This window comes from Salminus brasiliensis, chromosome 1 (assembly GCF_030463535.1).
Source record: "Salminus brasiliensis chromosome 1, fSalBra1.hap2, whole genome shotgun sequence".
Taxonomy (NCBI): Eukaryota; Metazoa; Chordata; class Actinopteri; order Characiformes; family Bryconidae; genus Salminus; species Salminus brasiliensis.
Window position 1 is genome coordinate 64,790,451 of NC_132878.1, and position 15,538 is coordinate 64,805,988.

Genomic DNA, 15,538 nt, shown 5'->3' on the forward strand with positions numbered 1-15,538 from the left:
AATCAGCAGTCAACAAGCCACATTACTATTAAAAAAAGACACCTCTGATTCAGGCAGTGGGACGAAACTCATCATATGCTCCATATCCATCTTAAGCCGCACTTTGCACAGCTGAGCTGAATGAACACATACGGTGCTGTCCAATTTATTGGTGCTGAAAGTGCCTTATGACACAGGGTGAGTGCAAAAGCATTGCTGAGGTCAGGTACTGATGATGGATGATCAGTTCTGGATTACAAACATATTGGATGGATCTCCATCACTCCAAAAAACACAGTTTCACTGCTGTCTATTTCAAAGGCATTAGACAGGGTGACCTCCAGAGTGTCCAGTACTTTTGGCAGTGCTTTCTGTTCTTGAGCATTACCAGTGGTTTGCATCTTGAAGTAAGCCTTGTGTTTTTTAAATGAATGAATGTGTCTCAATGGTAAACTTTGACAGTGACACATCTTCCTCCTCAAGAGAAGAAAAGACGATTTCTGCATTCATCTAATGTAGTTGTCTTCCTTCCTAGGTGGCTTCCAGGGCTGATCAGTGCAGTCTTTCATTTTAAAATGTACCAAATGATTTAACCACTCCTAACGTTTCTGCTTTCTTTGATGGTTACCAATTGCAATTTCAACACTTGGAATTAACTCCAGACCTTTTATCTCCTTAACTTAGCTCTTTAGAAGTTACTTGTCCAATTACTTTTGAATGTGAAGGGACTATGTAAAAAATGACTGTAATTTCTAAGAGGGTTCATGTGCAGTTTTTTTTTCAAACATCTGAGCTGCAATATCTCTAATATCTTTTCCTCCCACAATTGTTTTTTCATATTACATATTGAACTACCTATTGAACTGATAAGAGCTGTAATTCTCTCTTTCTGGCTGTCAAATCATTAACCTTGTCTTTCCACAAACACTGAAGAACCCAGGGCCTAAAAATAGAAGACAAAATGGCCGACTGACCCATTTTAAAGTGACAGCTGCTCTTCTGCAACAGAGGTAATTTCTTATGCAAGTGGGGCCCATTCAGTGGATTTCCTCTACATCTCCCAGAGAGCTGAATGTAATTATGGTTCCTCCGTCTCGCCGTCCCCTGGGAGCCCCTCCCCCACACTCAGAAGCTTCAGCTGTGTGTGACTGTGCCCTCTGGCCCACCCTGCACGCATGTGGCTTTATCCTTGAAGCCCCGCCTTTCTGCCTCCCCCCCAACAACACCCTCTCACCTAGCCAGCTGTGTGGCTTATGTGGCTCTCCCTGCATAATGTCAAACAATCAAATATTAAGCTGGAATTTCACCTTTAAAAAAAACACTGAAAAAACTAATCCGTGGTACGATTGTGACATTAAATTAAACTATTTTGAAGGAGATGCTGTTTTTAAAGTATTTGGACATTGTCAAAAGTGTTTTGGACAGGAACACCACAGCTGTGCAAATTGCAAATTGTGTCAATGTCCAAATACTACATGTATATAGGATTTTATTGATTTACTTATTTTTCTTTGACAGTGGATAGGGGTGTACATAATACATAATTCATAGTATTTTCTGGCTTCAGGTTGGGGTATGTGTGTGTGTGGATATGTGTGCATGTATTTGCAAACCCTGCTCAGCGAATACTGCTGATATTATCTTTCGTTGCTGTGGCTCTGTATAGTCCAACAACCGGTGCAGCACAGCTTGTGTAAGCTTTTGATCACATTTGCTATAGTCCCTGCTGGAGAAAGCCACATTTCAATACTGGCGAAAGCCTGATGCTGTTGAATCAGACCAGCAGGAATAATCCAAACACATGCACACACTTACACATATATATATGTATGTATGTATAACAATTATATATGTATATATGTATGTATAACAATTATATATATATATATATATATATATATATATATATATATATAATATTTCACATATAAGCTATGGAATAATTCTACACATATAGAAATAGAAATATGAGGCTATATATTAATTTTTGTGAAAACGGTTATCCTCCTTAATGAAGTGGTGCTACAATAATCAGATTTTTTTTTATTAATGAATTAAGTGAACCTCAAAAAGTTTAGTTTAGGCTGATGGTGATGAATCTATCAGGACTGATAGATAGATAGATCATCCTTGTGCATGACTGTTCAAAGCATCAGCAACAGCGCGAGCAAACTGGAACTGGTGTACAAGGCCTGTCAGAGCAGGTGGTAGGATGAAACGCACCGCTGGGGGGCGCTTTCTCCTCCTCCTCCTCTTCCTCCGTGTGTCTGACTGGATCTCCGGGTTTAAGTCACTTTCACCAGCAACAAAGCGGCAGCAGCAGCAGCAGCACTGACGTAAACCATCCGCCACAGCACCAGGAGCCAGGATGTTTTACCCCACCCGTATTGCGGCAGGTCCCGCCTACCGGACTAGTACTGGCTAGTAGTTCATGGTCACAAGCTGGGAGTGTGAACTACCAGCCAGTCCCAACGCACTAGCATTACTTATTACCCAGTACTAGTGCAGGAAGCTAGACACTAGCCAATCAGAGCACAGCACCAAGAGCCCCTAGCCTATCAGGGCGCGGGGCGGGATGTACTGTTATCTAATCCCAGCAAAGAAACCGAAATGCTACCAGCCAATCCTAGCACAGGAGAGAGGATGATTTTCGCCAATCAGACGCGGGGACATCACAAGCCAATCCTAGCGCAGAGGTTTTGACACTAGAGCCAATCCAAGCGCAGGGGGGCGGGGTTTTGTGGAAAACGGGCGTGAAAAGAAATAACTAACGCAGAGGCAAACGGCGCCGTGAGTGGTTTAGCACTGCACCCGAAACCTTACAGTGTCTCCCAAAGATACAGGATGGACATCTGCTGCTGGGGGATGATTGGGATTATCGATCGATGCTTGTTCGTGATGAATAGTTGACTTTAATATTTTGATTTTTGATTTTTTTTTTTTTTTTTTTTTTTTTTTTTTGCCCCCTCAGTCTGTTCCTGCCTCGCCAGCATCTGAAATGCACGCTAAATGGAGACTTATGAGAAGAGTTGCTGCAGGGTGCCGCATTGCCTGGCTGCTTCACGCTAGGAGAGTGTAGACTGATGGAGCATTTTATGGCTGGTGGTCGTATTTAGATCTTAGCATCTTGTGGGGGGTCTTTGGGGAAGGATGAACGAACGGCTGTGGTGGTGTTAAGGGTACAGAAACCTTCCTCCAGATTCCTCTAATGCATTCCGGTTGGATCGCTCCCGTGCAGGCAGGACTTTAGAGCACTGGAGAGGCGATTTTAGCATCGATTGAAACGACCAGATGAATGTAGGCGATTCTGGCAAGGAAGCGGTTCTGCATTACAGGTGAACACGAGCCAGAAGGGTGAGTAAACCTGAGCCAGCTCGGTGGGCGCTAGTTCGACTCAGGACGGCCCCTGAAGTCTGCTTTTATTTGGACTGAATCCCAGAGAGCATCATATTATAGCCTCAGAAAGTGGTGCATCGGGAAGCATCAGCGTGTCTTCTCTGCTGTAGGTCCACCTCTCTCTCTCTCTCTCTCTCTCTCCATCTCCATCTCTCTCCCTATCTCTGTCTCCCTCTCCCTCACTCACACAAACACACGTAAGGTGGAGGAGAGGACACAATGACTCATTTGCAGGCAGGCCTGTCTCCAGAAACCCTGGAGAAAGCCAAGGTGGAGCTAAAGGAGAACCCGGACACTTTACATCAGGACATCCAGGAGGTGAGGGACATGATCATCACTCGTCCGGACATTGGCTTTCTCAGGACAGACGATGCCTTCATCCTGCGCTTCCTCAGGGCCAGGAAGTTTAACCATTTCGAGGCGTTTCGCCTCCTGGCCCAGTACTTCGAGTACAGACAGCAGAACCTGGACATGTTCAAGAACCTCAAGGCCACAGACCCGGGCATCAAGCAGGCCCTAAAGGACGGCTTTCCCGGCGTGCTCTCCAACCTGGACAGACACGGGAGGAAAATACTCGTCCTCTTCGCAGCCAACTGGGACCAAAGCAGGTAATATTGACTTTTCACTAATTGCGTGCAGCGGCGCTGTCCTTCAGCACCACTCAGCCATGAGGCCTAGTTCAGCATGCTTGGTTTTGTAGGTCAGGGGTGGGTTTACTGTACTTTACATTATTCAGCTTAGGTTCACTGACTGTTAATAACCACATTCGCTCATTTTCAATAATGGGAACATTAATCTTCATTTTTGGGACAGTTTAGGCTCCAATCCCACACCTGTAGCAAGTAATCAAGGGGTATTTAACAACATTTTACTTAGGGATCCTGCACCAAGGCCAACTTTGGCAGCTAATAAGGTCGGTTTAATCTAGTACTCAAGAACAACAACAACAAAAAAAAACACCCCAACAAGAACAATTTGGTATTTATAGACTAAGGGTATTTATCAATTTTTCCAATGCAGCACTTAGGTAGCCCCCAACCAGGCCAAGAGTGTGTTATATTCTGGTTATTAACACACCTGAGGCTGATAAGCAAAGGGTATTTTATGGTGTTCCTTAATCCAATACTTAAAGACCCCAGCAGCGGAGCTAAATATTCTGCTTAGGTCCTAAACACACCTGAGGCAGATAATGAAGGTCTGTTTAACATTTCTCAACACTAGCCCTAGAACAAGGACAGATTTGTGTTCTGTTCTGGTTTCTAACACATGTGAAGCAAGTAAAAATATAGTGTTTAACAACATTTCCCAAACAAGTATTAAGTAACCTCCCTATAAGGCCAAATGTGTGTTCTGTTCCAGTTCTTAACACACAAGGCAGGTACTTCAAGGGACAATTATCATCAATGTTTCCCAGTCTAGTACTCACCTAGCCCCTAACCAGGCAAAGTATGTGTCCTTTTCTGGTTCTTAACACACCAGAGTCAGGTAAGCAAATAGTATTGCTTAATCCAAAACTTTTTTTGTATTGTTTTGGGTTCTAAAACAGTGGTCTGTTGGATATTTCACAATCTGGTACTCATGAACACACAACAAGGCCAAAAGTGTGTTCTGTTCTGGTTTCTAGAAAGTAGTAAGAGTGTTTAACAACATTTCCCGATCTAGTACTCTGTTCCAGTCCCATTTCACACTTACGACAGGTAGTCAATAGTACTTTTCCAGTTCCTGACACCCCTGAAACATGCACTGTGGTTAACAGTGTTTCTCAGTCTACTACTTAAGGACTCCTAAATGAGATATTTTTTATTCTGTTCTGGGTTTTAACACATCACAAGCACATAATCAAGAGGTGTGTTGAATGTTACTCCAGGACTCCTAATTCAATACTCAGGGATTGTCCCCAACAAGGCAAAGCTTGCATTCTGTCCCTGTTCCTAACAAACCTCTGCAACCCGAGCTCAGAATAAAAATGACGACTGACTAATAAACTGTGGACTCATCTGGAGCATGGGATTTAAAAACCCTGCTATCGGTCACTTCATTAGTGACACTTTGCCAGTTTTACAAATTACAGCTGGGTTTCCTGAAAGTGTCTTGACACCAAGATGATTCTTAAATAGTCGAGTGAGCATCACACAGAGCATACTGCTTTTAACACTGAGGTGCTTTTGGGACCTGGGCCTGCATTAGTTGCATTAAAACATCTTGCACTATAGGAACAATTTAAACACAAGCTGCACAAGCTAGAGTAGAAAAGGGTAATACCACAATCACTGCCGTGTTTAAATGCAGTGCGTAGAGGTCTGTTAAAAGCAACCCTCTTTTCAAATTTGGTTACATTTAACTTTGTGTGAGTTCATTAACACAAGTACACTGTTGTGTTTACTTGCATGAGTGGTGGGCATTTATAGCTAATCGGCAGAGTGGAATCTAATGAATCTCAGCTCATTAGACTGAGAAGTGCACACAATGCCTCGGCCCATTCTGAAGGGGCTTTGAATCTGAGCCAGTCACACCATGGCCTCTTAGGGCGGCGGAGCCTCTTGCATCTTCTCACAAAATGTGTGACAAACACCAACAAGGGTCAAGATGGGCCTCCATTAACTTGATTAATTTGAGCACCTCTAAAAAAATTACTTCACATTTTTATTCGCTGCCAGAGGAAATATACCCTGCCTGTGCCGAGGCCTGTCACAGTTTGGTGATTTATCTCAGTGTTTTAAGAAGATGGACAATTGCAATCTTAGGTAAGGTGGTGGTCAATGTTAGTGAAGGAACACAGTGGAAAATAAAATCAGGAAATATTAAAACTTAAAAATCTTAAACAGAAAAGCAATGTGGTCCATTGATTTGTAACATTAGTGGAACCTGTTTTGGTGGTTCTTTAAAGAATCATATACATTTAAACATTCAAATGGTTTCTCTCGAACCTTTTTTAGGCAGTAAAATAATCACTTTTAATACTTTTAATAAAGAACCATTGAATGGATAATTCATTAAAAGACTCTCTTTAAAAGAATCTTTGTAAATGAAGAAAAAGCAATAGTTTAAAGAACTTCCAGATAATATAAAGGTTCTGTACTGTCTGACAGATTTTCCTAAAACTGTACAGGAAAACCAAGAACTGTTAAGATCAATCTTCTTATCTTTTGTCCTGCAGAAATGATGGTGTACTATTTTAATCTAACACCTCTTGTTTGTTGTTAGGTACACGTTTGTGGATATACTGCGAGCTATTTTGTTGTCGCTGGAGGCGATGATCGAAGACCCTGAGCTACAAGTCAATGGCTTCGTGTTGATCATCGACTGGAGTAACTTCACGTTTAAGCAAGCTTCCAAACTGACTCCAAGTATGCTGAGATTGGCCATTGAGGGCTTGCAGGTAACATTACGCTTAGCTTACTTATATCATCAGCGCTGTTAGATGAGTCATGCAAGCAGCATGTTATTATTGCCTTATTGCTGTAACTGCCTTTTAAACTAGGGATGTTTGTAATGGACACCTTTAAAGTAAAGAAGGTAGGATTTTTAACGGACAGGATAACATAACATACCATGTGTGATTTTATATCAAAGTACACTCAAAATTAAAAATGAAATTACACCAAATTAACTCTCACTATCATTTTCCAGCCTCTCGTTATCCCTCAGAAATATAGAGACTATTCTTTACGACTGATGCAGTATGTAAATACCACGTGTTCAGATTGGCTAGCCTACTTCTGAAGTTGCTTTAAAGACTTCGTATAACTTCAGCTTGAATGGGCAGGGCTTAACTGCAGTGGGTTGAATAGGCAAATATGTAAACGTTGGTGCCTGTGACATCACAAAAACACTGAATTCAAAACAAGCTGTTTTTGCAGCTCCGTTTCCATATATGAAGAGGAAAAGACAGGGAAATTCAGCCTTGCTAGAGATGATAGGCCCTTCAAGAATTCAAAATTTGCTAACTCACATTTAGCAATGTGACTGTAGTTCTTCCCCTACCCTTCACTGTGGCGTCCAACGATTAAAGCTATACAGCATGTACAGTAATTTAATTTCTTTAGGCCCATGTCTGTTATACGGCTCCTCTGATCTTTAATCAACCTTAGCCCATTTGAACTGCATAATCGTAATCAACCTATGAACTGAGCAGCAATTTAACATCTCTTCTGCCTGTGGAGGCTCGAGCAGGTGCTCGAGTATTACCTATTCTCTGTGAAAGCGACATGAACAGGAGTTGACCTTATGCTCTGAGGCTTTAAACGTCACCTGCATAGCAGTTTAGAAGGTGTATTTCGCCTGTCATCACTCTCAGCTGTGCAGCATTTCTGTTTCCTCCATTTGGTCTTACAGTATACTAACAGCTTACACCTGTCACCGTCAGCATTATTACTGTGCAGGAATTCTCAAAGTGTCAGAACAATAGGATGCACGCAAGACTTCTGCAGTACTTAGGTCAGCTTTGACATGATCCAGACCTTTGCTGTGTAGCCTGCTTTGTAGGCCTGTGTTGTTTGTTAATCGTGATTGTGATATTGGCTGTTTGCAACATGCAAATAAACCGTCTATACAATCTCAGTATTTTTACTGCGCGCTGTGAGCATCTTGAACAGTCACACTTCCAGGTAAGTGTTTCTGTGGATGTTTTGATCAATGAAATGAGACACTTAATCTGACCGAAATATTTTGGTATTAGCCTTATCATATATCCATTTAACCATTTAAGCATGATGTTAGCTGTTTCAACACTGTTTTGTAATATAATGCAAGTTCCTATTGCAGTTTCAATAGATAGCAATATCATATCAATTCTAGTTCTCTGCTCAAAATTTGTAGCCCTCATGTTTAGTATTTTCCTCTAAATACACTGTTGTATGGCTGGAAGCAGCATGATATATGTACCCATATACATTGAATTTATAATCATATAATCACAGTAGACCAGCCTTGCTGCTATGTAATAAGGGAGGGAAATTAATATTTGACATGGACCTGGGTGAGAAGTAGTCTGTTTTGTACACTGAATTTGTGGTAATGTCCTAAATCTGCCTTGCACTATAGAAACTCGCTTTGAACATAAACATTTTTTAGGATGAAAATAGATAATACCACCAAATCTGTCTTAGTTACATACATAGAATTACATATATTGCTGTAAATTCACATCCTCTACAGAAAACATACATTCAAATACACAATTACTGTTTGTTTGCTTAATTTAAAATGATGGACAGAAAAATCATTCAGACAATAAATAGAAATTGTGTGTAAAATGTACAGAAAAAATAGATATTTAGTTCATTATCTTTGTAGAAATTGTTTATCTTACTTTCACTTAGAAAATCAACAATACAAGTTATTTGACCAGGGATGTCCAAACCTTTGCATATTGCAGTACATCACTAAAAAGGAAACCAGTGCCACATCACTTACTATATTTCAACATGATGTTTATACTAGTATAGACATTACATCAGTCATAACTTATTGATTATGCACTAAAACAAGTATTGTGAGCCCATATACACTATATGGACAAAAGTATTGGGACACCTGCTCATTCATTGTTCATTATTAAAAAAAAAGAAAAAAGAGTCTGTTCCGGAGAGGATTTCTACTAGATTCTGGTGTGGGAATTTGATTGCATTGAGCGACAAGAGAATTAGTATGGTCAGGATGTTACATGGTCATCACCCCAACTTAAGTATGGTATGGAGCTCCATCACTCCAGAGAACACAGTTCCACTGCTTCACAGCTCAATGCTGGGGGACTTAATACCCCTCTGGCCCACACCCTGCATTAGACATGGTGCCAATAGGTTCATTTATTCTATTGGCAGTACTTCTCTACAGGGACTAAACAAGCTGTGTGTGCACATCTGCACATATATGTCAGCAATGGGTGCAACCTAAAGTAGCTGAATGCATTTATTAGAAGGGATGTCCACAAACCTATAGGGGTTCAAATGCAGTAAAGTGAGTAAGTAAAATGCAGTTATTGTAGTGCAGTGCATCAATATTCTGCTCGTCTGGACTAATAAATACATCAAAGATGAATCTGAAGTATCAGCCAAAGCATCCGTATGATGGTGACATTTGTGTAAGTAATTATGTTATTTTTCTGATTCTTTCATAACTGGATGCATCTGCCCTGCCTAAATTGTTGTATATATTTGAAGCTTCTGCAGGGTAATATATTTAAAATACCAGTATACCACCCAACCCTATCAGAGATGTTGATTTCAACTTATTTTTAAAAATTACACTGAATAACGTATTACACATAGGAGTTAGTTGCTCGGTAATGAAATATTATTGGAAACATTATTTTTCAGTACACTTATTTTCAAGAAGTGGCATATTTCAATAAAACCAATAACAACATTCAGTCGTTTTTATGCATTCTTTACTGGATACTGTTACATCGGGTTATAACCCATTGTAAATGTTCCAAAAATGATACGCTTGTATTGCCTGCATTAGACACATTTTAACTAAGCGCACTATTTTGTGGTCAGCAGCAGGGGTGTGATGTAAATAATGGCTGTCCAGTCCATGTAAGGCATGGCTCAGGAGGCGGTTCAGCTCTGATGTGCCACGCAGGCAGCTTTGAGTGAGGCCTGTTGACTGAATATTAATGCAAGCCCATGATGAGCCCATTCCACATTCCAGTGGCTCTTCAGACAGATTAGCTGGTGAATAATTGATCGCAGCCATTAGCATCTCGCCTCCAGAATGTGCCATTCGCGGAGTGAGGGGGGCTGTGCTTTTGTAGTCGTTTGAAAGGAAAACAATGGCGGTGCATGGAAAAGACAGTCACAACTAATTAGTTAAACTGAATGTTCAACAGTTAACATCGTTAATGTCCGCCAGCATACACGAGTTCATGGAGGTCAGCGTTTGTGATTAATTCCTGGCAAGCGTCCTGTAGAATGATTTTTAGCATGCAAATAATCATATTCTGGAGTCTCACTGAGGGGTTCACACCATTCAGAGGTCAGCATTTAAACTTTAACACTTGAATACCACCGTGTAACACTGCCGACCTGAGCCCTGCAGTGCTGTCTGAAATGACATTGAGGGGCTCTTCATGTGTCAGCATGTAGAACGAGTCATTAAACGTGTCATTTAGTGCCTGGAGTAAGATTCCACTCTGCTTCCACAACCATGAGGTCTTGTGAGGCTTCTACAGCACATGAAAACACTCTCCTCCATTTTTTGGTTTGAGGACCCTTGATTTGATTAAATCTGAACAACGCCTTTCCAAGGCCTGCGTCATTATGGCCCTTTTCACTCCAGACATGCCGGATTTCCACAGAAATACACCAGCTTTATGCAGCCTAATCTTCAACTATCCCTAGCATACAGTATGTGTGGGTAAAACGATGATGATTGTGAGAAATTATGTCACAATGTGCCTTTCTGAGTATCTCATCACGCTTCTTCATAACTGGAGGTGTCCACTGAATCCATTTTTAATTCAAAAGTGCCTCAAAAATATCTCTGAAATGCATTCAAACAAATGCTGTATGAGATCTGTATTAGTTCTTTTATAATAAACTGTATGTATTTTAGTACTGAGTATTTTAGTGCATATATAACATTTACTTGTGTAGTATCCTGTAGTAAACTGCAGCAATAGTCTGAATGTGCTGTAAGAATCCTGTAGTTTTATAACAGATTTTGGTCTATGCTGTGAGTCCATGGGTATGTTAATGTGAATGTATTAATCATAATCTTTATGTGCTAACCTCAATCAAATGTGGTAAACATGTTTTAACTAGCTAACCGTAAGCTAATGCTATTGCCCTGAGGAAATCACTAACTACAAGCAATCATGCTAGCTCGGCTTATCAGAACTTATACCCAGAGCTGCGCAATATGGAAATATTTTTTATCACAACATTTTTTGTGATGCGATATTTATCACAATATTTCATCATGTAGACAAAACTGCTATCCAAATACTCTTCCATACTAAGTACCTGGATTTTTCCTCAAAATTTGCTGCACTCTATTCAAATAAGTAATACTACATGATTAAATGTAAATGTAAATGATTACACTGCAACGTGCAGTTAATCAGTACTCTTTAAGCACTGGCGATATTCACAATACACTTATAAAAGCGTGTAGTAGTGTAATAGTGTACCATGACAACAAAATGTATCACGATATGATAAAATATTGTCATATTGCCCAGCTCTATTTATACCTGAATGTGAATGTGATGCAATATCGCTTCATCTTTAGGACCTTAGGACTATATGTCTCATAATACAGCAGTGAGTTTTAACCAAGAGAGCTCCACAAACACTACTGTCCATAAATTCCTTGAGCAAAGAACACTAGAATGAACTAAAACGAAACTAAAATAATTAAGACAAGAATACACAATAAAAATAGCTAAAGAAGAAAACTGTAAGTGAGGAAGCAGAGTTTGATTAGTCTGTGGAACTGGAGAAGGACCTGTGCAGTCAATGGAAATCACTTTAGTGACGCAGCAACAAGTTGCTTGTTAAGGAGGTATAATCTGGCAGAAGGAAACGTTAACATTAAAACATACTAAATTCTACCCTCACGACTTAATTTATGTATTTCTTACTTCAAGTCTGTCGCCAAATCGACAGACATGTTCAAACGCAGACTGAAGACCTCTTCCAAGAGTTCTTGGGCAAAGTGTAGAGTATTATGGTCTCCATATTGACTTAAGTTCAGTAGTGTCTAAGCTTAGAGGTATCTTTAAATTTTTAGCCTATTTAAACTAGCTGAGGTTATTCTTGAGTAAACAGTGAAGCACTTTTGTAAGGCGCTCTGGATAAGAGCGTCTGCTAAATGCCTTAAATATAAATGTAAAATGTAAATAATAGCATCTCATAGCTTGTCATAAATGTAACATGACTGTTGTGCTGGTGCACGTTATCAGTCCAGACTTGTCAGTAGGAATATTATTTTATAAAAACTAAAATACATGTGATGTACTGTGAAAATGTCTTCAGGTATTCTAATGTTATCTTTTTGCCACATTATCTGCCATGCTAAATGACGGTATGCTCCAGATACAGCAGGTAGAGATTAGGCTAAAAATGCTAGAGTGTCCCTTTAAGTAGTGTGGTCAGAATCTTTGTGCAGAATTCCATGTGCAGAATTAGGTGCTTATATTATTTGCCCTCATGTGTGGATAACTGACACAGTTTAAGAATCAGCACCTGCTAAAGCCAGACATGGACACAAATGACCTCCCACTGGCTTCCATAAGGCATAAAAGAGTAGTGTGTAGATTTTAGCGGATAATACAGAGAACCATGTACAATCAGCTACTTTAGTGTTACAAAGCAGTCAGCATGAAGTCAGGTCCCCCAAGGAAAGCGGTAAGCACAAGGATTACTTTACCTCTACTTGTTTAAAGCAATGCTTCTTCCACTTAACTCTCGGATGTTGAGGGTTAGTACTCTTGTTTACAATTCTGACATTCATATTTAAGTTTTGATGTCAGAAACATCACAAAATTGTAAAGATTTTTTTTTTCTTTGTGAAAAATTTGTCAAAAATATATAAAATTGCAAAAGATATTTGAATTTATTGACTAAGTAATAATTATTATTAAATACATATTTTATATAAAATTACATCCAGCATTTGTCATCACTGGCATTAACTGCAAGATAATTTCCTTTTATTTACATTTAGAATTTCTCACTGAGCTTCTTCCCTTTTCAGTGCTTTTTAAAAGCTCTTTCCTTGGCGTCGCAATACTGAATGATAGGTGTGGGCTTGTTTGTCTTTTTTTATTTAAAAGGGTGATAGAATGATTATGGTGACTCATCCTGTAGCTGAAATGTGCTTTCACTGACGGGGTCCCTCCACCAGCACACCCACGCCTAAGCCCACCACGTGATCTGTTGTTCACCAACCACAACAGAGCAGTTTGCCAGGGCTCTCTGTCCTTTTTGAAGTCTAAATTTACCTCAATGGCAGCTTGACTGTAGTAAGGAAGTAGGGTATGTAAGCAAACTGAAGACTTTGTATATGAGATTATATGTCTTTGGATTGTCAGGCCAATGAATGAAGGTTTGAAATGTTCAATGTGTCATACATGCTACAGCTAGTAACCTTCTTCAAGCTGAAAGTGTCTGTTTCTCTTCTTCTGTTGGGTGCCGTTCTCATAGACAAGCATTCATTATGCTAATGAAATAATTATTATTATTTCTAGCGAATGTATGGAGAGAACGCATTGAGAGGAGAGATGGAAATAAATAAGCAAAGTATTGATGGGAATGTCTGACAGTGTTTAATTACTAAGATGCCTAAGAGTTTCCACAGACATCCATTCAGGATAATAGCTGAGTAAAAGTGCACACAGACAAAACACAGTATTGGTGTAAACATATGACTTACAAAATGGCTTAATTGGCAGTTGTTCCTTTCAGATTGTGCTTTGAGGAACAACAGCTAGATTAGACATTTCACTGCAAATGGTGGCCCTTACAAAACACTTGATGCAGCCTTAGAAAATGGCTGTTCTTGGCAAAAAGCAATAAGGCAATGTACTCTCCAGACTACTGGAGGAAAGAAAGAGTGAGCCTGGCTCTCCTGGAGCCTTTCTTTGTTATTACAGCCCTCTGTTGTTTCCCTCTGTGTCTTGGACTTGCCTTTTGTCTCTCTTAGTCTTGAGAAATAACCCACGCTTGGCAGCCAATCACAGTGGACCAATCCTCCCCATCCCACCCCATGCCGAGTTTCCCTGGCAACCTGTCCGACCGCCATGCTATGCACCCTCCAGATGGGCTGTGCTCACAGAAAGAAAACACACCCGTGTCACTCAGTCCCCATGGCTCTGCTTTCGTGTATGTGTGTGTGTGTGTGTGTGTGTGTGTGTGTGCATGCATGCGTATGTCTGTGTGTTTTCATGTCAGGTCCTTGCACTCTAGATTGATGCTTGAGGTTTGGAGAGTGTGTTTTTTCGAAAGAGAATAAGACAGGACTGACAGAGCCTGTTACCATCTAGTGCATCTCATCCGGCCTCCATAGTTAATTAAGACTGCACATCTTGTCTTTTCGTGCACATGCACTAAGATGGACATCAGTTCAAATGGTATATCTGCTACAGGCCTGCTAATTATGCATCACATTTTTCACTTACTCATTTGTGGCAAATTAGACTCAGCATTTCCTCATATCATTGCTGTTGTAATAAAACCTTGTATTTTACATGCTTTTCGATCAGTGTTAATTAGAGCGGTCACTGTTAATTACATGAATCAAATAATCAGATAATTATTTAGATGAATAATTGAGTAATATTATTTTTAGATCAAACAATAAAAAACAGGCTTAATTAAACACCAATATACCAATATACATTGGTATACATTGGTATGTATACATTGGTATACATAGGTTTTCAAGGTGCTTCAATAAAAAAAATACTAGATAAAATAAAATAGTAAAATAGTTCACATAAAAAATTACTGTGGCATAACAGTACATTAAAATATCTGTGTCTATGAAGCTGTTTTTCTTAAAGATGGAGAATTCATGTCTGGAAAGTTAAAATCCCCTTCCAATTTTGTTTCCGATTTTGTTCTTCCTGGGCAGCTCTAGTTAGGTCACACCAGCAGCAGAAGAGTCACAGAGGCTGGAGGGGGGGGGGGGGGGTCCAGGGAAGGATTTGTTACTAGACGCTCTGTCTGTTTGCACTAAATGAAAATAGCATTATCCACCCAGCCTTGGCTGTTTGCACTAGATTCACCTAGTAAAACATGCGCCTATAGCTCAATACAGCCTCAGAGTTTCACATATATGAAATGTGGTGCAGGAATCTGGCTGAGCAAACGGATAAAACTGGAGGCTAAAGTGAACTTAGCTGTGTTAGGACCAGTATTCACCACACAAAATTACATTTGTATGTTTTATACTTTTCTTTTGTTTAACTGACATTTTGACACTGTACTCATTGTATTGCTGGGCTATTGCTGGACATCATTGGCTTATATTGCTGAATATGGTTTAAAATGTATAATGAAACAATACAAAATGCATGCTGTTACTAAGATGAAACTGTTGGTAGAGGTTTAAACTGGGTGTATATGCCATCTGCAGTAACTTGTTGCTCCATAATGATACAATCCTACATACACTTAGAGTAAATGGCACAACACTATATACAATTGGTGTAAAT

The 15,538-nt window shown here is 39.9% G+C and overlaps 1 protein-coding gene across 1 annotated transcript in view; it reads left to right on the forward strand.

Annotated features, from left to right (window-relative positions):
* The first annotated feature begins 2,768 nt into the window (after positions 1-2,768).
* clvs2 (clavesin 2) overlaps positions 2,769-15,538 on the forward strand; it is a 31,873-nt gene continuing 19,103 nt past the window's right edge. Inside the window, exons 1-2 of the mRNA XM_072686466.1 lie at positions 2,769-3,983; positions 6,580-6,754. Of these exons, the coding sequence (XP_072542567.1) occupies positions 3,595-3,983; positions 6,580-6,754 (564 nt within the window). The 5' untranslated portion in view covers positions 2,769-3,594. The remainder of the gene's footprint in view (positions 3,984-6,579; positions 6,755-15,538) is intronic.